The sequence below is a fragment of the Bidens hawaiensis genome, unplaced genomic scaffold, assembly GCF_021521415.1.
Source record: "Bidens hawaiensis isolate Kalapana, Puna unplaced genomic scaffold, B.hawaiensis_p1.1 tig00030763_1, whole genome shotgun sequence".
Taxonomy (NCBI): Eukaryota; Viridiplantae; Streptophyta; class Magnoliopsida; order Asterales; family Asteraceae; genus Bidens; species Bidens hawaiensis.
In genome coordinates, this window is record NW_027495132.1 from 143,628 (window position 1) to 169,357 (window position 25,730).

Consider the following 25,730-nt stretch of genomic DNA (forward strand, 5'->3'; position numbering starts at 1 on the left):
AGGGCCCTGTATAGCCTCCCGTAAAACTCTATACGAGACGTATAAGAGGGTGTCTGAGTGTTCTTAGTATGACCCTTTAAAAAAACACAACTTGATTTTGAACTAAATATATATCAGCATGTAGATAATTTTAGATGGGAAAGAAACAAATAAATGTGATTGATGTATTAGGATTGACTTTTTCTTGCTAATAGAATATGGCTAAATATATAGATGAATACTACTAGAGGAATATCTTTACATGTAATCAGTGATTATTAAAAGAGGATATCTACAAGCTATATTGTTATAGCATCGTCATCTATCCAAATATTTTTAGCAGGTCAATGGTTTTATAACTAACTTGTTATCCGCAGGCTGAGGTGGTGTATTAAAGTATGTATATTCACACGGGAAAAATGTGATTATGAAACACTGTTAAAAATACGCAAGTGGAAACTATAAATCCGGATATAGCAAGAAATGTTGTCAAGAGAGCCTTCAGTATCTTATACGAGGTTCAACAAGAGCTCGGAGGTTTAACTTAGGAAGCGACATAAGGCATACATGCATGCATATATATGCAGGTATGCACGTTATGCCATATCTAATTGGTCGACAACTGGTGAACACGTTTAGAAGTGTATGTAGTCAAGAAGTTTATCAAGCACTTCAAAGCGATTTAGTGGAAAATCTCTAGCCGTATAAATAACTAGTTATACTTATGTTTTGTTTTCTATTTAGTGTTTAATTTCTTTTAGTTGTCAAATATATTTTGATCTTTAAAGAGCATATATCTAGAGCCGGCCCAACTATATACCGAGTTAAACTACTGTCTAGCTCTGGAAAGTTGGCCTAAAGTTCCTTATTTTCCTCCTCATTCTAGCCAAACTTTCATCGCTATGTTTTCTTTGATAAGTGCCTCGAATTCTTGTATATGAAGTTTTGATCGTGATTTTGGGAGTCCAGTTTGTACAAAGTGATTTTTTGTTGTATATTTTAACTTTGAAAAATATAAACATTTTAGGTTATTATTGGCGGTCTTAACCATGGATATATAAAATAACACGGTTCGTAACAATGAATTTTGAAGGACCCTTGATTTTTACTTTGTTTTCGGCTCAAAAACTGTTGAGTGGCCGATATGTGCAGTAGCTGACGAAGTCATGCTATATTGTTATATCAACTTGATTCGTGGTTTGAAAATTATGTAGGCCAACTCATTATTTTAAAATGTTTGGATATGCATGTACCTAGCAAAATGGGCTGGTTGGGTCTGGTTGGGCCGAGTAACGAGTCAAAACATGTTTGGTTAAGAATAGGTCATCTTAAAAATGGTTATTTTGGTTCGGGCGAAGACAAGCATGGTAAGAACAAGCTGTCTTAAAAATTGGACATTTTGTTTCTGGTCAGAATGGGTTTTGACAAAAAACAGGTATGGGTCAGAACGGGTTTTTGACCATCGTTTTGTAAGCCCCCGCATCACCAGTATCAAATCCGGAGTTTGTAAAACTCCAAGTCTAAAGTTCATCATCAATTTAACCATAAATTCATTTAAATACACAAAAAAATCATATGTAGAATTGGGCATTCAAACTCAACAAAATCTAATATGAAACAAATGGTAAATTCAAAAAACCTAAAGGCTTGAATCAATATTCTATGACTTGCTGCAAACATCAGTTTACAATCAATTAAGTTAACCAAGATTATCAGACTATCAATAAGAAACAAACAAATAAAAAATTAAAAGCTACAGTAATCTACATTGAAAAGATGCATGTAACAACAAACCAAGGCTTAATCAATAAAGCAACATTCTGGAAGATAGAAATTTCACATCCGTATATTAAAATGCTACTAGACCATCGAAAAGTAACATATTCGGATATCATAGTTTCAAAAACGACGAACATTGACTTGGAAGTCAACCCGTAGGACTTTCAACAAGACATGTTGTTTAGAAAAACTGCAATGTAGCTTTATAAAGTTCAAAAAGGTAACACTTTATTAAATTAAAAACACTTGTCTACATACTGACCCATTACAAACTCAATGAACATGATATTTAGAGTAGAACATATTTGACCACAAAATGAGAATACAGGAAAGTAATCTAAACGCTGATGAACACTAGCTCGATCACGAATCTGCGTATGGCTTGACTGCGTCTGCTAGTCTCTGGTTTAGTATAGTAACTCCCATGTACCTGTATTAAATGACCATAATGGAGTAGTTAGTAACAAACAATGACAACCAATACACTATAGTATATTAAAATAACATATGTTGATATTTTAAAACTTAAGCACCTTCCAAGCATCAAAACACTAGCTGCCGGATTAGGTCCGGGAGAGTTGAGTAAAGTTGAACCATCAATGACTCGAAGAGCATCTACACCGATAACCTTGTAATCGTCATCAACCACCTGCCCGATATGGCATCCACCATGGTAATGCCACATAGACCTTACGGTGTCCCTGCAATGTTGTTCTAAGGTGATACTTGTATTACCGTGTTGAATCAAGTTATAAGGTAGTTTCATGTTGAGATCAAGAATATCTTGGTTTGTCATATTGGATAATTTGTGGTCTGAAAATGCTTCTGTATTAATTGCATCAAGAATGGTTTGAAGCCCCCTAACACATTTCTCTAAATCTTCGGTTTCATTAAAGTAGTTAAATGTTAGTGAGGGGTTGTCGGCTGGATCCCGATTTACAATCTTTAGTTCGCCCTTAGATACCGGACCGTTAATCTTTTCTATGATAAATCCTCCCCTCTGCAAGAGAAAAAAAACACATCCTCAAAGGGTCCGGGTTTTCCTACACCCATAGGGGTAAAATACAAATAAATATTACATAGTGAACTGTCGTTTACTATTGTGTAAACTACATTGTACAGTAAAAAAGAGGGTGTAGGATTACTAAACAGGGTGCATGTTAAAAGGCCCTTTCATCAAATCTATCTGCTCAATTTGTATGTTTAAAAGTTGAAGTTATGTTTGGATTTCAATACCTCATAGTGATAGCCCTGATAGTCTGAAAGATCCGCGAAGATAAAATTAAAGCCACTGCCTGCCTCGATATAGCTACCAAACGAAGTAATACCAACAACTTGGAGTATAGATTGCTCAACCTTATCGGGAGAAGGGACAAATAGTACATTTTGCGCGTTATCCGCCATGTCTTTACCAACATAAGGTTGGTCAAGCACAACTCTAATATTAAGGGCATTAAGTTGGTCTTTTGGACCTATGCCACTTAGCATTAAAAGTTGTGGGCTTCCAATTGCACCAGCAGCCAGAACGATTTCATCATTCTTTTTACCTTTAAGATATGCCACATGTTTTTTCCCTAATGAATCTTGAAAGACTACTCCATAAGCCTTTGGCTTTGATTTTCCTATAATAAGAATGTAGCAATCAAACATGCATGTCAAATGACAAAATATTTGTTCTGTTACTAGTGACACTTTCTTTGTCACGTGATATTTTTGTTGAATTTTTTAGCTTATTATTACAATAATTAATAAAATTAAAAGAATTTATAAGAAATTGATTTCTCTATCGTTAACCGCCGGTGTACACGTTTAATATTTTCTCAAATTTCTAAGTGCAAACACTTTTCTAAAATTGGTTACAAATATATATATATATATATACGTAAAGGATAAAATACAATAATCCTTTATCGTACATTACGTACGCGACACTTCCAACCATTAGATTTTCAAAACCCAAAATCACAATTACAATCATATGATCGTCTCTCTCCCTCATTCCATCTCCACCACCAGTCACCGACATCAGCACACCTCCTTCACCTCCGCTCGCCGGCGCCATCAACACTCTTCGTCACCATCATCGTCGACAACGAACTCATCGGAAAAACGCAAAACTCGTCATAGGTTTGTTTAGTTGATTTGAAATTGAAGCCAATTGATCGGTTAATCTTTGAAATCGATTCAATTAATCATCAATTTGAAGCTTCAATCGATCAATTTTGAGTTATGGATGATGGGTGTTTTACATTGAACGTTTAAAGCTAAAAACGTTTTAGCAGAACGTTTAAAGGTTTAAAGCGTATTAACAGAAAGCATTAGAAATTGGATGTACTGATCGGCTTCTGATATGGGTTTGAGAAGTAGAAGTATAAGTATAAGGAGTTAATGGAAGAAGTTGAGATGAATTATTGATCAGAAATGACAAAAGATAGTGAATTATTGCATGGTCAAACATCTACAGCTCATTGTTTTAATATATCAAAACGTTTTAGCAAACATCTACCCTTAAACGTTTTATGAAAATTGACTATATATATTAAAACGTATTCCTCCAATTGAATATATTAAACGTATTTTATAAAAACGTTTTATCAAAATTCGTTATATCACAATTGATTCCTCCAATTGAATATGTTAAAACGTATTATATATATATCAAAACGTATTATCTAAACGTCAGAACGTATTATAATATCAAAACGTTTTATCAAAATTGATTTATATCAAAACGTTTTAATACGTTTTTGGTTTAATATGTTCTGTTTTAATACACAGTTATATCAAAACGTTCTATTAATACATTCTAGTCTGTTTTATTTGCAGGTAACGAACATTTTTAGGGTTAGATAATTAACTCAATTAGTTTGATATCGATCTGCAAATTAGTAGGTTTTGATTGCCGTTCGGAACGGGGGTTTAGGTTTTGATTGCCGGATTTCGGGGAATTTTGAAGAACAACGATTTGGGGAATTGAAAGACTATATTTGGGGGAGTATACTTGTACATTCTGGACGGAATTACCCTTTTGATAACCGCCGTATAGTATCGTATTAATGTATCTAATAATTAAATCGTGTTGAATTGTACGTTCTGGATTATCACGTACCTAATGTACGATAAGGTATTAGTGTACGTTAACCGCCCCTATATATATATATATATATATATATATATATATATATATATATGTGGAGGGTTCAAATGAAAACCACTCCCTAATTTAAAAACTATGAAAATCACCTTTAACCAATCACATAATTTACACACTGTTTTTTATTTATTTAATTCAAAGGGTGTTTTCGTACATTTGTACACAAATAATTTATGGTATTTAAATACTTTTGACTAAATCCCAATTCATATCTTTGTGATCTTAATTTTTGTTTATCCAATTTTTCAATCCATTAAATTCTTCAAAACTGGAACTTGATTTTAGTCTACGTTCTTCGTCTTTTCTTTTTTTTTTAAGCCTAAAACTATGATTTATCTCTAATCTTAAATATTAAAATATGTAATGCAATTTGGTGTCCTATGAAAAATCAAGATTTGTGAGTTGTTTTTTTGGGCTGGAACAACTCTGGATTCGCAAGCCATTATGCCCGACACATCTTCATTGTTCTCAATTATTGGTTTTAGATTCAATGCCATATTAATAGTCATTGGTTAATTAATTGGTGGATAGTTTAATGTTTTGCATTGAGAAGCAATATGTCAAGAATGGTAAGTATTATTTAATCTGTTTAGTGAATTCGAATAGCGAGTTGTAAATGAAGAAAATCAGTAGAATTTCTACATATCAAGTGGGTACATGTGTATTTTAGTAATATGTACGAATAGTGTGATTCAATTGTTTTTATTTCCATTTTTTATGGATCCTGAAGCATATGGGCAAAACACATATGTGTATCTTGGTAAAATACATATATGTATCCTCGTAAGATACATATATGTAGCCCATTAAATACATATATGTATCGTCGAATTTACAATAACAACAATAAATATTTTGGTTATATATAATGTAAAATATATAATTTCTTTAATTTTAATTTCAAATCAGTGAATTACTCATTTGTTGTGTTCATTAACGTGTTCCGTATTAACAATTGAAATAAAGAGAGGGAGGAGAAATTTTAGGGATTAGTTAATTAGGGTAGTTTCCAAATCAGTTCCCGTTTTACCCTTATTTTTTTATAAAAACTCATAATCTTTGCTTTAATTACAAAAATGTCATGTTTAATATCCACCTTTGAATAACTAAGATCAAGGGTCATGATGGGTTATATTGGTTTTCAAGAAAACCGTGGTTCTCAATAGAACCCTCCCCATATATATATATATATATATATATATATAATAAGTGTAATCTCTTGAAAAGGTTGATATTATTCTTTTGGATCTTGGTTTTCATACACCCTTATAGAAAAAGACAAAATAAAATAAAACTTCATAATAAGTATGTAAAAGGGCCCCTTATTCATAAACTGCATAAAAGAATGTTAAAATTGCAAATATCATAAGTGCAATATAATCTATACGAATTTTTTTGAAAGGGGGTCAAGTTACAAGGGTTAATCATAAGAGGGGCTGGAATTTTTTTTTAAAAAAAGAGGGGTTACCTTTCTTTGTAATGGCGGGGAGTTTTATATGTAATAGGGGTGTCAGTCGATTTCAGGGTACGAGGTTCTCCCCTCTCTAATAAATGGCAGTGGGTTTGAAAAAGTGGTCTCCCCTCCATTCTCAATGGCGTGGATTGCAAAATGATACTACCCTCCCTTTGTAATGGCGGGGAGTCTGAAAAAGGTATCACCCTCCCTTCGTAATGGTGGTTATGTGCATGTTAAGTTTCCAACGTTTTATCTTTTTCGGACTCCCCTCCGTTACAAACGTAGGGGAGATACCTTTTTCAGACTCCCCGTCATTACAAAAGGAGGGGAGTATCATTTTGCAGTCCACGCCATTGAGAATGGAGGGGAGACCACTTTTACAAACCCACCGCCATTTATAAGAGAGGGGAGAACCTCGTACCCTGACATCGACTGACACCCCTATTACATATAAAACTCCCCGCCATTACAAAGGGAGGTAACCCCTCTTTTAAAAAAAAAAAAAATTTCAGCCCCCCTTATGATTAACCCTTATAACTTAGCCCCCATTCAAAAAAAATTCAATCTATACTAATTATATATTATACTAACATTCTTTGAGTGATGGCATGCTGTACAAACCTTTGAGTCTAAATAAGATCTTATTAGCAGTTGCATGCAGATAGAGTGACAACCCTTCCGGATTAGCATACTGAAGCAGATCGGCAGCCGAATGTCGGATCCCATTTTTATCGAAAAGGGTACCACCCACTTTAGTACCAGTGAGATGATCTAAAGTGTACCCGTTGTTGGGTGCAACCCCAGCTTCGACTAGTCCATTTGCAAGTGCCGTTTGCCAAGCTTGCACCTGCGGCTCAAAAACAATCACTTTTTCAGCCCATTCATAAGAATCTTGGATCAAATCATAATCCGTTAGTTTCGCCTCCTCGTTAAACTGTTCTTCACCGCGAGAGTGAAACCCCGCATTGATTGATGTACCACCACCTAATACCTTAGGCCGTGAGTTCACAACATTTTCGACAATAAATTGCTGAGAGGGTGAGTCTGGTGACGGGTCAAAGAAGTAGCGCCCGAAGTTGCTCACAATAGTGATATTCGCATCGTCATAAGGCGACTTTCCACGCTCAAGTAATAAAACCGAGTAGTTGGCGGATAGGGTCGCTGCCAACGGGATTCCAGCGGTACCTCCTCCTATGATGATGTAGTCATAGAATGAAACTCTAGGGGCTTTTGTTGCTTCATGCATGAAACTATAGTTTGGAGCTATAGATAAAAAAAAAAAAAAAAGAGTTAGATAATAGTGCATACGAAATTCGGCTTAATAAAAATGATTAAGATCGCGTAAAATATAGTGCGCACGTAATTCGGCTGAGGCAAAATTGAGTAAGAAAAGACCGGTGGTAACGAGAGTAGACAAGGTCATTGTCCATAATCTATAAGCCATGGTGTTAAGGATGTTTTGTCAACAACTTGAGAATGCTTCAAATTGTTTTGGTCATGTGTGGAATGTTTGATATTGAAAAGAGGTTAACTCAAAGCATTATATTTATACATATAACATGGATGCCTAGCTAATAAGTGTGTTCGGTGAATATGAAAGATTAATGTGACACCATTATTGACTAGCCAGTCTGTGGGTGCAATTACTTTAGATAAATAAATTAATAAAAAATGAGGCTCCATTCCCTAGTTTCGTTTTTTGCATTACCAAACCATACATTATTTAATTAAGCCGCCATCAAGTTGCTATAATTTATACATAGGCTTATCAATGAGGAATTGCGATAGTAGGATTGCTTTAAAATATACTAATATGGAAAGCATTGGTGTAACATCCGGTTTTACTTCCTCGATCTATCTGTTCTAATAAAGTAAAATAACTGAAGATACGTCACTTGATGATTCATTTTTAGTCAAAATTTTTCACAGAAATTATTTTCCTATTTTTAATAAAAACTTATTTATGTCATATCAATCCATCATTTAATCAAATAACTAACTACCTAAATTATAAAGATTAAACATATGCGGTTATTTATGTCAGTATAACAAAGATATTTATATCTTTAATGAAATCACATCCACCTTTTTTTTATTAAATCAATTTATAAATACTTTAGTGTAGGAGATGAATGCGATAAAAATTAATGAACGATATTTATAAGAATAAGAAGATAAAAATAAGAAGAAATTATGAATGAATAACAATTTTACTCTCACGTATCCATTCAACCTCCATGGATCCATGGAGTTTTCATCCATCCCTTACAAATTTGTAATACAAAAAACATGTTTTAAACATGCTAATTTTATATAAGATGTTCTCTCTTTATGTCATTTATAATAAAACATCTTATAATCTTTTGTTAGAATTCGTTATTTCATTAAAAAAAATATAATTACAACTTATAAAATCACTAGGTGTATCTTTTTCGTGCTTATGAAGAAATTGCGTGAGAATACTGTGACATCTGCCCCGATCCGACCCGACCCAGGTACCCGTTTCTCTGATCCGATCTCTTTCTTTTTTTGATTTAATATTTATTTATACTTATATTTTACTTTTAATAATAATAATGTTTTCCTTCCCGCCTCTTTCTCTCTCTTTCTTTCCGCCGTCCCGTCCCTCTCCTTCTCTCTTTCCGCCTTCTTTTCCCTCTTGTCGCCGTCCCGCCCTTACGCCTTGTTTCCCTCTTTTTCTTCTAACTCTTTGCTTGTCCTTTGTTCCTTCCCGCCTAAGGTTGTCTGCGCAGCTCCACGCGCCAGACCCCTTACAAGGAAGCCTGCGTGAAGACCACCTGTTACTGCGATACGCGAGACGAACTGTCCCCGCAGCGCGCTAAGGATTTTAGTTCTTCCCGCGGCGCGCTATGGATACTGTTCTTCCCGCGACGCGCTAAGGAATATAGTTCTTCTCGCGACGCGCTTAGAATTGAAGTTCTTCCCGCGGCGCGCTTAGAAATGTGATTCTTCCCGCGACGCGTTAAGGTTGGTTCTGTCTGCCTTCGCGCTCGAGCTTTCTCGCGCTAAACCCTTTGAGTTTTCTTCTGTTTAATCTAGCCGTTGCTTTTGAGTTGTCTTATCTTTTGAGCTGTTGACCTAATCTGCTTTATGTCTGAAAAGTTACTTTCGGCGCAGCATGCGCACCAACCCCATTGGTTGACAGATAAAGTGACTGGCATAATCTTTTGAGATCTGCTTTTTCCATGCTTGACCTGTACCTTTATCTACCCGCCCATGCTTTTTACTGTTCCCTGACAGCTTTATCTTGCCTCTGCAGCTGCCATATCTTCCCATATCTTTTGCTTTTGGATCCTTATGCTTTTTGATATCTTTTGCTTGATCCTGTTAAAGATCCTTTCCCCTTTTCTAGGGATTATGTCTCCTAGGGTTTTCCTATAAATAATAATATTTTCATAACACTACACACACAAAACACTTAATCTCTCCTGTTCTCTTGCTCCTTGCTCTCTCTGCCGCCTCCCTCTCTGCCTCCGTCTTCCTCCCTGTTCTGCCCTGCTTTTCCGGTAATATATATATATTATATATAATAATTTACTTATTAATTATGCTATGTTATAATCAAGACTTAAAACAAATCATTAAAACAATAATCTTATTTATAGGTTAACTTGTGCTTGTTTAAAGTTGATTCTTGCTTTATCTTACACCGCATCGTTTATCAAGTGAGTAATCTCGTACCTAATCCCTTTTTGCTTTTAATGTTTTGGGATGTTCATGTGTTCATACAAACTTAGAGTCTTAAACTGTTTATGAACTTTAGTCGCGCAGTATCCCATGTGTTGAGGACGTAGACTTGGCTGTTTATTTGTATGTGTGGATCATTAACCGTCTTGTCGGTCTATTCCGCAGTTTTCATGGTACCATTAGATGAACACGGGAGAACTATCGTTTATGATTTTCTCTTTTATTTACACATGCACAGTTAGTCTTGTTTGTGAGCTCAATTGTGAGCACTGGCAGTCTTATGAATCTTAGAGTTGGTCCCGATCAGATTACACCCTTGTTGAAAACCAGACATACACATGTTGCGCGCAGATTTATTGTTATCTATGTATTGTATTAAACTTGATTCCTCACCAACACGCAAGTGTTTGACGTTTATTTTAACACATGTTCAGGTTTGCAGTAGCTGTTTTGGAGCTTGTGGACACATAGGAAGTTTCTTTATTTTGGACCTAGATTAAAATGTATCAAGACAAGTTTTTGCTGTTCGAATATTTTGATTTATAATATATTGATTTATGATGATTTATGTTATCTTGTGTTTACCCTGCGCGTGCGCGAATGAATGTATTTATTAAATATTGACACCCAATAGTGTCACGAGTAATGAAACAATATGTGGCGCCCCGATGTATAATCCGCCTTTGGTCGGGGTGTTACAGATGGATCATTAACCGTCTTGTCGGTCTATTCCGCAGTTTTCATGGTACCATTAGATGAACACGGGAGAACTATCGTTTATGATTTTCTCTTTTATTTACACATGCACAGTTAGTCTTGTTTGTGAGCTCAATTGTGAGCACTGGCAGTCTTATGAATCTTAGAGTTGGTCCCGATCAGATTACACCCTTGTTGAAAACCAGACATACACATGTTGCGCGCAGATTTATTGTTATCTATGTATTGTATTAAACTTGATTCCTCACCAACACGCAAGTGTTTGACGTTTATTTTAACACGTGTTCAGGTTTGCAGTAGCTGTTTTGGAGCTTGTGGACACATAGGAAGTTTCTTTATTTTGGACCTAGATTAAAATGTATCAAGACAAGTTTTTGCTGTTCGAATATTTTGATTTATAATATATTGATTTATGATGATTTATGTTATCTTGTGTTTACCCTGCGCGTGCGCGAATGAATGTATTTATTAAATATTGACACCCAATAGTGTCACGAGTAATGAAACAATATGTGGCGCCCCGATGTATAATCCGCCTTTGGTCGGGGTGTTACAGATTGGTATCAGAGCTCGTTGACTTTAGGATAGGTGGTTAGACGTAACGGCCTAGAATACCTAAGAGTCCCTTCTCGCGCATGAGAGAAATCTCATGTTTGCACGCTTATTGTTAATTACTCGTTATTTATGAATATGCTCGCGCTTGCGCAGTATATGATTTTATGTTTTATTCCGCGATATTTCGATTTTTGTTGAATTTCGATTTTTATTGATTTTACTTACATATTCGTTTGTTGGATTTGAAAATCCGAAAAGTCATGGTGATACATGAATAGTTGATTTTCAATTTCCATTTACGATTATGTTCTGAGGTTGGAGACTTGAAAAGTCATGGTGATACATGAATCGTCAATCTCCAATACTTGTTTGCTCGTATATTTTAAATTGGGAATTCGGAAAGTCATGGTGATACATGAATTGTCGATTCTTGATTCGAATTCGTTACCTTTATTAAGTCTGCATTTAGGGTCATTTAATCTACTTTAACTTTTGATAGTATCTAACTCCGTGAAACCAAGCTTTATAAGATTAAAACTTTGCGCTAAAACCAAGATATTAACTAAAATTAAAACTTTTATAGAATGCCTCCGCTATCTCGCCGATTTCAGAGAAGAGAAGCCTCGCGCATGCGTAGACAGCAACGTTCCCAGGAAATGGCCGCCGCAATAGCCCAAGCTTTGAGCCAAAACAATACCAATACCTCCAGTTACAACATTAAGTCCTTTAATGCGGGTAACCCTCCATAGTTCACAGGTCTTGAAGGAGCCACCGTGATGCTCCAGTGGCTTGAGAAAATAGAAAACGCTTTCCTCCACACCCAATGCCCCTCAGACAGACGAACCCTATATGCTTCCAGTGTCCTGGAATCTTGAGCGCTTACATGGTGGAATGGAATAGCTCATGCGCGTGGCGCAGAGGCTGCTTCTAGCATGACATGGGAGGAATTCAAGGAAATTCTTACGCGAGAATTCTGCCCTCCCAACGAAGTTAAGCGCCTGGAGGAAGAATTCTGGAACTTGAAGCAATACAGCGGTGAAGCGCGCGAGTACGCGACGCGCTTCCACGAGCTAAGCTTACTGGTCCCTCACCTTGTTACCCCTTCACGCCGAGCAATCGAGAAATTCCTTGGGGGTCTCCCCATGGAAATTCAAGATTCTGTATGGGCCAGAAACCCAGCAACCCTCTCTGACGCCATCGAGTTGGCCGCTGTGCTCAGCGACAACCATGTCAGAGCAGGAACCCTGTTCCTGCGGGGAACTGAGAAGACCAAACCCACCAAAACTGTCCATGAACCCGCAGAAACCAAATCTGAACCCTCAAACCATAACCAGAAACGTAGGCGCAGACAAGCTTACGCGCTTACCAACCCGCCCATTGTCCAGCAACCCATTTATCAACCCCCAGTTTACGCCCCTCAACCCCTGTCAGCCTACCCAACACCTCCTGTAGTCCACAACTATGCCTTAACCAATCCCGCACTCCCTGCCCCGCCAACTAAGAAACCTTACACAGGAAACCATCCCTTTTGCCCAACCTGTAGATTTCACCACCCAACCCAAACCCCGTGTCGACTTTGTAACCGATGTGGCCGTACTGGTCACACTGCTGAAAACTGTAGAGTCCTTCCCGCCAATCCAATTGCGCCAACACCACCAGTCTACCCGCAGAACCCACAACCAACCTACCAAAACCCACGACCCAGATCGTGCTATAACTGCGGTGATCCCAGTCATTTCCGGAACGCGTGCCCGAGACTACAAGTTCAGATCACACAAGCGAATCCGGTGAACCAGATTTCAAACCAAGTAACGCGTGGACGAGCTTTTAATATAGCCGCGCACCAAGCGCAAGCGAATAATGACGTAGTTAATGGTACATTTTTGCTTAACGGATTTTATGCTTCTGTACTTTTTGATACTGGCGCCGATCGAAGTTTTATCTCTCGCGCCTTCGAGCAGAAGCTTGCGCGACCGCGCAACGATTTAAAAGAAGATTTTTCAGTTGAATTGGCTAATGGCGAAACTGTTTTAATTAACTCGGTGATTAAGGATTGTACGCTTAACCTTAACGAAAACGATTTTCTAATCGACCTCATCCCCATGCCTCTTGGAAGCTTTGATGTTATTATTGGTATGGACTGGCTTACGCATAATCGCGCCGAAGTTATTTGCGCCAAGAAGATGATTCGCATACCTCGAGAAAATGGTGATCTTCACATCTACGGCGAAAAACCCTCCCGCGGTCTTAAGCTTATGTCTTGCGCCGAAGCCCAAAGGCTCATGCGGAAGAAGTGTATTGCATTCTTAGCCCATGTGGTTAAACCCGATGAAGGAAAGAAGAAGCTTCGCGATATCCCTGTTGTGCGTGATTTTCCTGAAGTTTTTCCTGATGATCTTCCTGGTATCCCTCCCGCTCGTGAAGTCGAGTTTCGTGTTGATCTTGTCCCTGGTGCTTCCCCCGTAGCTAAATCTCCTTACCGTCTTGCACCCGCTGAAATGCAAGAATTGGCCAGCCAACTTCAAGAGTTGACTGCTAAAGGATTCATTCGCCCTAGCTCTTCGCCCTGGGGTGCTCCGGTGTTGTTCGTTAAAAAGAAAGATGGATCGTTTCGCATGTGTATTGATTACCGCGAGTTGAACAAACTCACCATTAAAAACCGGTATCCCTTACCGCGTATTGACGACCTCTTTGATCAACTCCAACGTGCCTCTTGTTTTTCCAAGATCGATCTCCGCTCTGGCTATCACCAGTTGCGCATCCGCGATGAAGATGTTCCGAAGACTGCTTTTCGAACTCGTTATGGCCATTTTGAATTCTTGGTCATGTCCTTCGGTTTAACCAACGCACCCGCCGTTTTCATGGATCTAGTGAATCGGGTGTGTAGGCCTTTCTTGGATAAATTCGTGATTGTGTTTATCGATGATGTTCTGGTGTATTCTAAGACCAAGGCCGAGCATGAGCAACATCTTCGGTTGGTGTTGCAAAAACTTCGAACTGAGCAGCTCTATGCTAAGCTTTCCAAGTGTGAATTCTGGTCTGATGAAGTACAGTTTCTTGGCCATGTTGTCAACAAGATGGGTATCCATGTCGACCCATCCAAAATTGAAGCAATCAAGAACTGGATTACGCCATCCTCTCCTTCTGAGATCCGTTCCTTTCTGGGCTTAGCTGGTTATTACCGGCGCTTTATTTCGAACTTCTCAAAGATCGCTTTGCCTTTAACAGCTCTGACGCACAAAGGTAAACCGTATATTTGGGGCTCGAAGCAAGAAGAAGCCTTTCTAACGCTCAAGCGTTTGTTGTGTGAAGCTCCTGTTCTTGCGCTACCTGAGGGTAATGATGATTTTGTCGTGTATTGCGATGCATCCAACCAAGGTCTCGGTTGTGTTCTTATGCAACGAGGCAAGGTTATCGCTTACGCATCAAGGCAACTTAAGGTTCATGAAAAGAATTATACAACTCACGACCTCGAACTTGGTGCAGTTGTTTTTGCCTTGAAGATCTGGAGACACTACCTTTATGGTACTAAGTGTATCCTCTACACTGACCATAAAAGCCTTCAGCATATCTTTGATCAAAAGGAACTCAACATGAGGCAACGCCAATGGAACGAACTCATCAGCGATTACGATTGTGAGATCCGGTATCATCCTGGTAAGGCTAATGTGGTAGCCGATGCGCTCAGCCGAAAACCCTGCCAACTTAACTGTATCTTGCCGCGCACCCAGCTTCACTTCGCGCCGATTCAAAGCAACCTTGAATCGCGTATTCGTGACGCGCAGCGCGCATCCATCAGTAATGGTAACCTTCGCGCCGAGTTAGCGTGTGGCGCGGAAGCGCTCTTTGTCCCTAATCTGAGTGGAATTCTCTGCTATCTCAATCGCATCTGGATTCCCTTTGATGAGAATCTTCGCGCTGATATCCTGAGTGAAGCGCACAAATCTCGATATTCTATTCATCCCGGCGCTGATAAGATGTACAAGGATTTGCGCATAACTTATTGGTGGCCCGGTATGAAGAAGGATATTGCTGTGTTCGTAGCTAAATGTCTGACTTGTTCTAAAGTAAAAGCTGAACACCAACGCCCATCTGGTTTGCTCGAACAACCTGAAATTCCTACGTGGAAATGGGAATGTGTAGCAATGGACTTTATTACCAAGTTACCTTTGACAGCAAGCAAACATGATAGCATTTGGGTAATAGTGGATCGATTGACTAAGTCTGCTCACTTCCTACCCATTCGTGAAAACTACCGTGTTGAGCAACTCGCGCAGCTTTATGTCAAGGAAATTGTCTGCCGCCATGGTACTCCTTTGAGCATCATATCCGATCGCGATGGCCGTTTTATATCTCGCTTTTGGAAATCTCTCCAATCTGCGCTAGGAACTCGCTTGGACATGAGTACGGCATATCATCCTCAGACTGACGGTCAGTCTGAGCGAACTATTCAAACTCTTGAGGATATGCTCCGATCTTGTGTTCTTGATTTTGGAGGTAATTGGGATTCACACCTGCCTTTGATCGAGTTCTCTTATAATAACAGCTATCATTCCAGTATTGGTATGGCCCCATTTGAAGCACTTTACGGTCGTAAGTGCCGCTCCCCGATTTGTTGGAACGAAGTGGGTGAAACCCAAATCACAGGACCCGAACTTGTTCAAGAGACAACCGATAAAATCGCCAAGATCCGTGATCATCTGCTGACTGCCAGAAGCCGACAGAAGAGTTACGCAGATCGCAGGCGAAAGCCTCTCGAATTTCAAGTTGGTGATCTTGTTCTCCTCAAAGTGTCGCCCTGGAAGGGTGTTGTCCGCTTTGGGAAGAAAGGTAAGCTTGCTCCTCGATATGTTGGTCCATTCAAGATTCTCGCGCGTGTGGGAAAAGTTGCCTACAGACTTGACCTGCCGCCCGCGCTCAGTAATGTGCATCCAACGTTCCATGTATCCAATCTCAAGAAGTGTTTAGCTGACGAGAACCTTCACATTCCACTTGATGAAGTTCAAGTTGATGAAACTATGCATTTCGTTGAGAAGCCTGTTGAGATTATGGATCGCGAGGTTAAGCAAACCAAGCGCAGTCATATCCCTATTGTTAAAGTTCGCTGGGAGTCCAAGCGCGGAGCCGAGTTTACATGGGAAAGGGAAGATCAAATGAAGATCAAGTACCCGCACCTGTTCTCTGCGCAACCTACTTCGAGATAAATTTCGGGACGAAATTTCTTAAAGTAGGGGAGACTGTGACATCTGCCCCGATCCGACCCGACCCAGGTACCCGTTTCTCTGATCCGATCTCTTTCTTTTTTTGATTTAATATTTATTTATACTTATATTTTACTTTTAATAATAATAATGTTTTCCTTCCCGCCTCTTTCTCTCTCTTTCTTTCCGCCGTCCCGTCCCTCTCCTTCTCTCTTTCCGCCTTCTTTTCCCTCTTGTCGCCGTCCCGCCCTTACGCCTTGTTTCCCTCTTTTTCTTCTAACTCTTTACTTGTCCTTTGTTCCTTCCCGCCTAAGGTTGTCTGCGCAGCTCCACGCGCCAGACCCCTTACAAGGAAGCCTGCGTGAAGACCACCTGTTACTGCGATACGCGAGACGAACTGTCCCCGCAGCGCGCTAAGGATTTTAGTTCTTCCCGCGGCGCGCTATGGATACTGTTCTTCCCGCGACGCACTAAGGAATATAGTTCTTCTCGCGACGCGCTTAGAATTGAAGTTCTTCCCGCGGCGCGCTTAGAAATGTGATTCTTCCCGCGACGCGTTAAGGTTGGTTCTGTCTGCCTTCGCGCTCGAGCTTTCTCGCGCTAAACCCTTTGAGTTTTCTTCTGTTTAATCTAGCCGTTGCTTTTGAGTTGTCTTATCTTTTGAGCTGTTGACCTAATCTGCTTTATGTCTGAAAAGTTACTTTCGGCGCAGCATGCGCACCAACCCCATTGGTTGACAGATAAAGTGACTGGCATAATCTTTTGAGATCTGCTTTGTCCATGCTTGACCTGTACCTTTATCTACCCGCCCATGCTTTTTACTGTTCCCTGACAGCTTTATCTTGCCTCTGCAGCTGCCATATCTTCCCATATCTTTTGCTTTTGGATCCTTATGCTTTTTGATATCTTTTGCTTGATCCTGTTAAAGATCCTTTCCCCTTTTCTAGGGATTATGTCTCCTAGGGTTTTCCTATAAATAATAATATTTTCATAACACTACACACACAAAACACTTAATCTCTCCTGTTCTCTTGCTCCTTGCTCTCTCTGCCGCCTCCCTCTCTGCCTCCGTCTTCCTCCCTGTTCTGCCCTGCTTTTCCGGTAATATATATATATTATATATAATAATTTACTTATTAATTATGCTAACTTATAATCAAGACTTAAAACAAATCATTAAAACAATAATCTTATTTATAGGTTAACTTGTGCTTGTTTAAAGTTGATTCTTGCTTTATCTTACACCGCATCGTTTATCAAGTGAGTAATCTCGTACCTAATCCCTTTTTGCTTTTAATGTTTTGGGATGTTCATGTGTTCATACAAACTTAGAGTCTTAAACTGTTTATGAACTTTAGTCGCGCAGTATCCCATGTGTTGAGGACGTAGACTTGGCTGTTTATTTGTATGTGTGGATCATTAACCGTCTTGTCGGTCTATTCCGCAGTTTTCATGGTACCATTAGATGAACACGGGAGAACTATCGTTTATGATTTTCTCTTTTATTTACACATGCACAGTTAGTCTTGTTTGTGAGCTCAATTGTGAGCACTGGCAGTCTTATGAATCTTAGAGTTGGTCCCGATCAGATTACACCCTTGTTGAAAACCAGACATACACATGTTGCGCGCAGATTTATTGTTATCTATGTATTGTATTAAACTTGATTCCTCATCAACACGCAAGTGTTTGACGTTTATTTTAACACATGTTCAGGTTTGCAGTAGCTGTTTTGGAGCTTGTGGACACATAGGAAGTTTCTTTATTTTGGACCTAGATTAAAATGTATCAAGACAAGTTTTTGCTGTTCGAATATTTTGATTTATAATATATTGATTTATGATGATTTATGTTATCTTGTGTTTACCCTGCGCGTGCGCGAATGAATGTATTTATTAAATATTGACACCCAATAGTGTCACGAGTAATGAAACAATATGTGGCGCCCCGATGTATAATCCGCCTTTGGTCGGGGTGTTACAAATACACTATGCATTCGTATGAATATTCCGTTAGAATATATAATTTTAACTTATTGAACTATTTAATTTGCTAAAATATAAGGTTTTTTTTAATTTAATTATTTAATTTCTATAGTTTAATTGTAATTCTTTTAAGATTTCTGTGCATCACACGGGTTCTAAAGTTAGTCTTACAATACTAATAAAAGAAAATGTTGAACTTTAGGTGTCAAGCTTACATTTCTCCTAATTTCAAATCTCTCATCTCATTCATTCTAGCTATCCATGGGTCATGGGTCAAAATCATTTTGTCAAGCGAGTTATAACATAGTGTGGAATTTATAACATAGTGTCATTTCATACCTGAAGTTTGACCAACTACGCAACTTTAGCACATATTTTAAACTTCTTGCAAATCCACACCCGACGTTTCCAAAACCATGCTATTTTAGTAATTTTCGTTAACCTGTTTGTTTTTCCTTTAAGTCTACATTAAATTAATTCGTAAGTATTTTGACAATCACAATTGAAATAAAGGACTTTTTTATTTTTATCGTTTGATAAATCCCGTGTAATAGATGGGTTCAAAAGCTAGTAATGTAATATGACAATAAAAATTGTTAGATCGAGCTTTCTACGTATTGTTGTGTTTTTATGTTAAAAGAATTGTTCTTTTTGCATCTACTTGTGTTTTTACGTGTAAAATTGGTTCTTCATGATCTACTTGTGCTTCGGTTCAAACAGTGGTTCTTCTTGATCTGATTACATGCATAATTTAAAAAAAAAAAAATACTAATAAGGAAAGCATTTATGTAGCCTTCAGAAATTAATTATGTTCGGCAAACTGTTTAGACACAAATTAAAAGAACGTTTTTTTTTATTATTGTTTTCCTTTGCCCTTTATTAATTAGTTATGAGAGTCAGTACCATGTGCCTTTGCCCTTTATTAATAAGTTAATTGGACTCTCTTTGAGACGTTGATTCTTCTTGACCTACTCGTGTTTTTACAGTTAAAGAATGGTTCTTCTTGATCTACCGATGTTTTTTTTTTATTTCAACAGTGATTCTTCTTGATCTACTTACGTGCCATATTTAGACAACAAACCATGTTAATTCTGCATCCTTAAATCCGGTTTTAAATCTACTCTTTATATGCATCTCCATATACGTACAATCTATAACAAAATCTAAAGAGTATTGATGTCGGGAAAGTTTTTGATAAAAAATTATATTTTTTACCTTTGTTAAATTGCCTTGAAATATATTAAAAGTTAATTTTTGTTGTTTTTCTTTTGTATTTAGTGAGTTCATCGTTTTAAGAGTCGGTACTTAATACCTTTGTCCTTTATAAATTATATTTAATTGGACTCTCATTGGAGATGCTAGTTCTTCTTGATCTACTGATCATGTTTTTACACTTTTTATGGTTAAAAAATGGTTCTTCTTGATCTAGTTGTGCTTTTACGGTTCAAAAATGATTCTTCTTGATCTACTCTTTTTTGAAAGGCAAACTTTTAATTAAATGAAAACCATTCTGGTTAGAAATTCCTAACCAGAAACATGACAAAATTACATACTAAGTGACGAGTTTTTAAGCCACGCCACCCAGTTCGTATGATGCTTAATGTTACGAGATGAGTACCATAAAAAGGAAACCGAAACAATGAAGTCAAAGAGACTTTCTCTATTCTTGATACTCGAACCAAAAATCACTTCATTCCGGGCATTCCAAATAATCCACCAAGTGGTAAAAATAATCGTCTTGGCAACATTTTTTCTCTTTTTCACCCAATTATTAGAATCCGACCAATCAATAATACTTTTAGGGCCTTTATTAACCGGAAAATCCAAATCCAAATCCAACCAACGAGCAATAGAATTCCAAATTTTGAAAGCAATAACACAACCTCCAAAGACATGATCGACCACCTCCACCGAATTCAAACACACCAGGCAATAAATAGAAGGAATATCTAAACCTTTTAAACTTAAATTATACCTCCAAAGACATGATCCAATAGCAATCTCCAAACCAAAATATTAACCTTTCTAGGAGTACACTTGTTCCATATCGTTGGAGAATCACCACTCGGAGCCTCCCACCGATCAAGATACGATCTAATTCCTTTTACTGAGAAACGATCATCCGAATCCAGCTCCCACGTCCACTTATCATCATAATTAGACAAGGAAAAAGAAGAGAGAGTGGATATCATCTCTATACTTTGAGCATCCTCCACCCCGCCCCCTCAATTGCCTTCTCCAATTCCACACCCAACGGTCAACCAACTTCTTATTAAGGAAGCAATCTTTGTTATCTCTAGATTGAATAATCTAGGGAACTTCAAACACAATGGACTATCTTCAATCCACACGTGTTTCCAAAACAAAGTATTATTCTGATTCCCAACTTTTTTTTAATAACTGGCAGCGGAATTATGTCTTCCTCGTTAAGTTCACTGATCGACTTTACAATCCTTGCCCAAATCTCATTCCCTTTAGTGTTTTGGACCAATCCATGTGGATCAATGTTATTCCGGTAAATGGACTTAAGCACCTTTGCCCACAAGGAGTTAGGATTGTTAACAAATCTCAATCTCCATCTCCATGTATATAACAAAGCCAAATTATAATTCTTCAAGCTACCTATACCCAAGCCCCATTTTTCTTTATTAGCAACCACGAGCTTCCACTTAACCCATGGAATTTTATGATTGTCGCCTCCCAAAAAAAACCTACTCCATAAAGCTTCTAACTTGTTTATAACTCCCACGAGCATTAAAAAAAATCAAAGGAAGTATACCCCCGATGAACCAAGCACTGAAGATATTTGCTTTCCATTTAGAAAGCTTATTGAACATTCCAACTCGTATTTGCTTTCCATTTAGAAAGCTTATTGAACATTCCAACTCGTAATGTTTCCTATTCTCGCACCCACCAGGATCCCCAAATAATTAAAAGGTGATTTTTCGGTTTACATCCTACAACATCTGTCAAATAACCAACCTCTCTTTGATCCGCACCCACTCCAAAAATATTAGACTTGCGTATATTTAGCCTCAAACCCGAAGCCAAGTAAAAACAATTTAATGCCATGAGTATGTTCTCAATATATCTCAATAACCATTCTCCAAGAATTATAACATCGTTAGCATAAAAGAGATGAGACAAAAATAACGAAGCTCCACCAATCTTAGCCCCTATAAAGAGACCCGCTTGAATAATATCTTCAATCGCCACGTGCAATCCTTCTATAGCAATGATAAATAAGAAATGAGAAAGGGGATCTCCTTGTCGTAACCCCCTCTTGATTTGAAATTCCTCAGTCAGACTACCATTAATTAGTACAGACACTCTGGCAGATAATAAACAAGTCCTTATCCATGACAGTCACTTATCTCCAAATCCTAGAAAATACATGATAGTATATAAATAATCCCAATTAAGAGAATCAAAAGCTTTAGCAAAATCAAACTTTAATAACCATGGCTTCCCATTTCTACGATTGTAATCATCCACGATTTCATTAACCATAAGAGGACTATCCAGAATTTGTCTCCCTTTGATAAACGCAGGTTGTTCAGGACTAACCACCGAATTAATGACCATTGCCAACCTATTAGCCAATAACTTAGCATTAATTTTGTATTGCAAATTTATCAGACCAATAGGTCTAAAATCCTCCCCACAAGCTAAACAACTTGGGAATTAGAGTGATAAACGATGAATTACACCCAATCGGAATATTACCCGTGCCAAAGAAAATGAAAACAAACTTACAAATGTCGTCTTTAATTACTTCCCGATACCATTTAAAGAACCCAAATGAGAAGCCATTCGGTCCTAGCGACTTCTGACTACCACATGACCACACCGCTTCTTTAATTTCAGATATGGAGATTCTGTTCCGAAACTTCATGACTCATCTTCGGATAGACATTTAAAAAACTGACTTCTCGACCTAACCTTAATCCCCTCCACTCATTTAAATTTACTTTTATAGTACTCATTGGTTTAAAAAAGCGCGCCTGAGGCGAGCCAAGGCGAGAGGCGACCTAAGGCGAGGGCCTCTTCGCTTTAGGCTAGTCAAGGCTAGCAATGTTCAAAAGGTGAGCCTGAGGCGAACTTTTTAGGCAAAAAGCGACCTAAAGCGAAGGTGAGGCGCTCGCCTTTCGTACGCAAGTGGTTTTTAAGCATCCAAATGTTGTACAATATGCTTTTTAGGTCGTATGTGTAGGTAGTTTATATATTAAATCATATACAATGCTTAAATATAGCTACATTATTAGTCAAGATGCTAAAAACCCATGTTATATACATATATAAAAATTATATAAACCCCGTCGCTTTTGCGCCTAGCGCTTCACGCTTCTGTTTTAAACCCCGTCGCTTTTCTTCGCCTCTCACTTTTTAAAACCAAGAGTACTCTAGAAAAACATATTTATACCATCCGGATTTTCAATCCATAATCCATCTTTTTTTGTATCACGAATCGAAAGTTACCTTCTTTTTTTATTTTCAACCATATGGAAAAATTTTGAGTTTTCGTCCCCCTCCATACGCCATTTTACTTTTGCCTTTTGAATATCATCCAACACTTTGCCTTCATGAATCTTTTTCAAATCTTTCAAAATCGTCTTTATTTCATTAACTAGATCTTCCGAACCTGCCCCCATATCTACTCATTTATCGATTTCAGTTAAACGAGCCGAAAGTAACATATAGTTGGCCTCTTCTTGCATCGCGTAACCTAACAACATGTCTTAATCAAATTTTTAAGCTTCTTGAGTTTTTCTTTAGAAATAATAAAGCCATTAGAAGAACACGAACAACATGTTTTATATTCCAATCTTCAAAAACCATCTTTCCAAAACCATCCTTCTCCAACCAGGAATTAAATAAAAGGGATTGGGCCACATTTAACCTTATTTTGACTGAATAGAATCGGACGATGATCCGTGATAGATAAATCCAATACAACAACTTCAATGTCTAGATTTTGAGAAAATAACTCCCTCGACAGTAAAAAGTGACACTTACGCAACAAAACCATTTTCATTATTCATCCTTAAATCCGGTGTTAAATAATACTCTCTATGTACATCTATATATGCAATCTATAACTACAAAACAAATTACTGCCGCAATTAGTAAAGTTTTTGATAAAAATTGATTTCCTTTTACCTTTGGTAAATTGTACTCACAAAAATTAAAAGTTAATTTTTATTGTTTTTCTTTTGTATTTAGTGAGATCATGAGAGTCGGTACTCGATACTTTTGTCCGTTACTAATTATTAAATTGGACTCTACTTGGAGACGTTGGTTCTTCTTGACCTACTCGTGTATTTAAGGTTAAAGAATGGTTCTTTTTATCTACTTGTGTTTTTACGGTTCAACAACAATGGTTCTTCTTGATCTACCTATGTGCAATGTTTCGGCTACAAAACCACTTCAATTATCCATTCTTAAATCCTGTTTTAAAATATACTCTTTATGTGCATCTCCCATATGTAACCAATAACTATAAAACTAACGAGTATTATCGTTCGTCGATAAAGTTTTTGATAAAAGTTAAACTTTTATTTTAAGTTAATTTTTTATGGATCCATGTTATTGGTATGTTTGAACAAAATGATAACTAAGATTAGATAAATTATAAGGTGAAATGAATTGGTTATAGAAAGTTCGCATAAAATTCAAAATATGAAATAATTTTTAACTATATATTTTAAGAATCGGATAAAAATATGTTGAAGCGCTTATGTAGTGCTGAGTGACGGCAAGAAATATGAGAATTTTACTATTTATGACTTATATTCCCTCGTTGTTTGGTTTTATTGAATATGCAATTATAAAAAGTTATAATTTCTTTTAATTAATGAACTTATAAAACATACTACATACATAGGCATGCGCTACTCGTATAGGCGTAAACGACTTCGTATGGTCCACAAAATCGTCAAGTCTAACATCTCTACGGACTTGTTGAGTTGATAAGTCCTATACGAGTCATAGACCTATACAACTAGTTAGGTGACAACATGCTAGTTTATGGGGCGGTAAAAACGTCTTGTTGAGGCTGCTCTACGAAGTTTCTTGCCGGCACTTAGATCCTAGATGGCTATAAATTTTAAACTTGAGTTGTTGATTTGGTGAGAGTGAAATGTTTTCACATGCTTCACCAAAAAATGTTAAGGGGTCAAACTTGTCAACGGGATATGATAATTGTGTATTTAAAATAATATTTGGCATCTTGATCATTTCAAAAGTAATCATGAATTCGGGCAACTTGTTTACTAGTGCACAAAGACGTGTGATATGTTTGAAGAGATATGTTCCAAAAAATGCCGTCCAAATTGGGTTAATCAGAAATCATATATTACAAAAATAATCAAAATAGTTTAATAAAATGAATTAGGAGATTTTTTTTATTTGTATGCATGTAACACGTTCTCCCTTTAGCAAAATATATATAAAACCAAATTTGTTAATTGGAATTTTGTAATAAGAGATAAAGAAAACATAGTAAATTAAATGACACTAGTAATAAAAAGGTTTAGATTTGAGACGGGGTGATTACTTGAGTAAATTTTCACTAAGTTATTACACATTACTCATATTCGCAAAGTTTTTAACCCAAAATACGACATGATTAGTGAGTCCGGCATGACGTGACTCGATTAAATAGGTCGATCATGTTGAGATTTAACAATTTAACTTGCCAACCCAATACTAATACGCGATTGACAATCCTAGTCATGCCATCATTAGAGTGGGCCATTGATCAAAGTTGTTGGGTGTAAAATGTTTTACTTCTAGAAAACCATTTTTTCTTAAACTTTTAGTAGATGTGTAAATATATTGATATGATAGATATATGTTCAGAGTGGTTTAAAAGAAAATTACAACATAACCGAAATGTGCTTTCATTGCTACTATGGGGGTGTTTGGCCTAACTTTTTTTATAAAATAAGCTTAACTTGGTGTTTGGTTTAGCTTTTTAAACTTATGCTTAGTAGCTTATATAAGCTAATTGAAGAGGTTTTTTAGCTTATTTGAATAAGTTTGTTTGTGTAAGAGTGTAAGTTACCCATTTGCCCTCAAATGGTGGTAAATTAATAATTATTGAAGCAACTTATTAATGTAACAAATTAAAGAATGGTGAATTTAACAACTTATTAAGACGCTAAATTCGATAAAGCTATAAGCTAATCCAAACA

At 37.3% G+C, this 25,730-nt stretch overlaps 1 protein-coding gene across 1 annotated transcript; it reads right to left on the reverse strand.

Annotated features, from left to right (window-relative positions):
- Window positions 1-1,968: 1,968 nt before the first annotated feature.
- LOC143580908 (protein HOTHEAD-like) lies at window positions 1,969-7,822 on the reverse strand. Its single transcript, XM_077063817.1, has 5 exons — window positions 7,728-7,822; window positions 6,990-7,631; window positions 2,995-3,380; window positions 2,292-2,758; window positions 1,969-2,188 (listed from the first exon to the last, which is right to left on the reverse strand). Exons 1-5 carry the CDS (start codon window positions 7,810-7,812, stop codon window positions 2,122-2,124), a joined length of 1,647 nt encoding a protein of 548 aa, XP_076919932.1. The 5' UTR covers window positions 7,813-7,822; the 3' UTR covers window positions 1,969-2,121.
- Window positions 7,823-25,730: the final 17,908 nt, after the last annotated feature.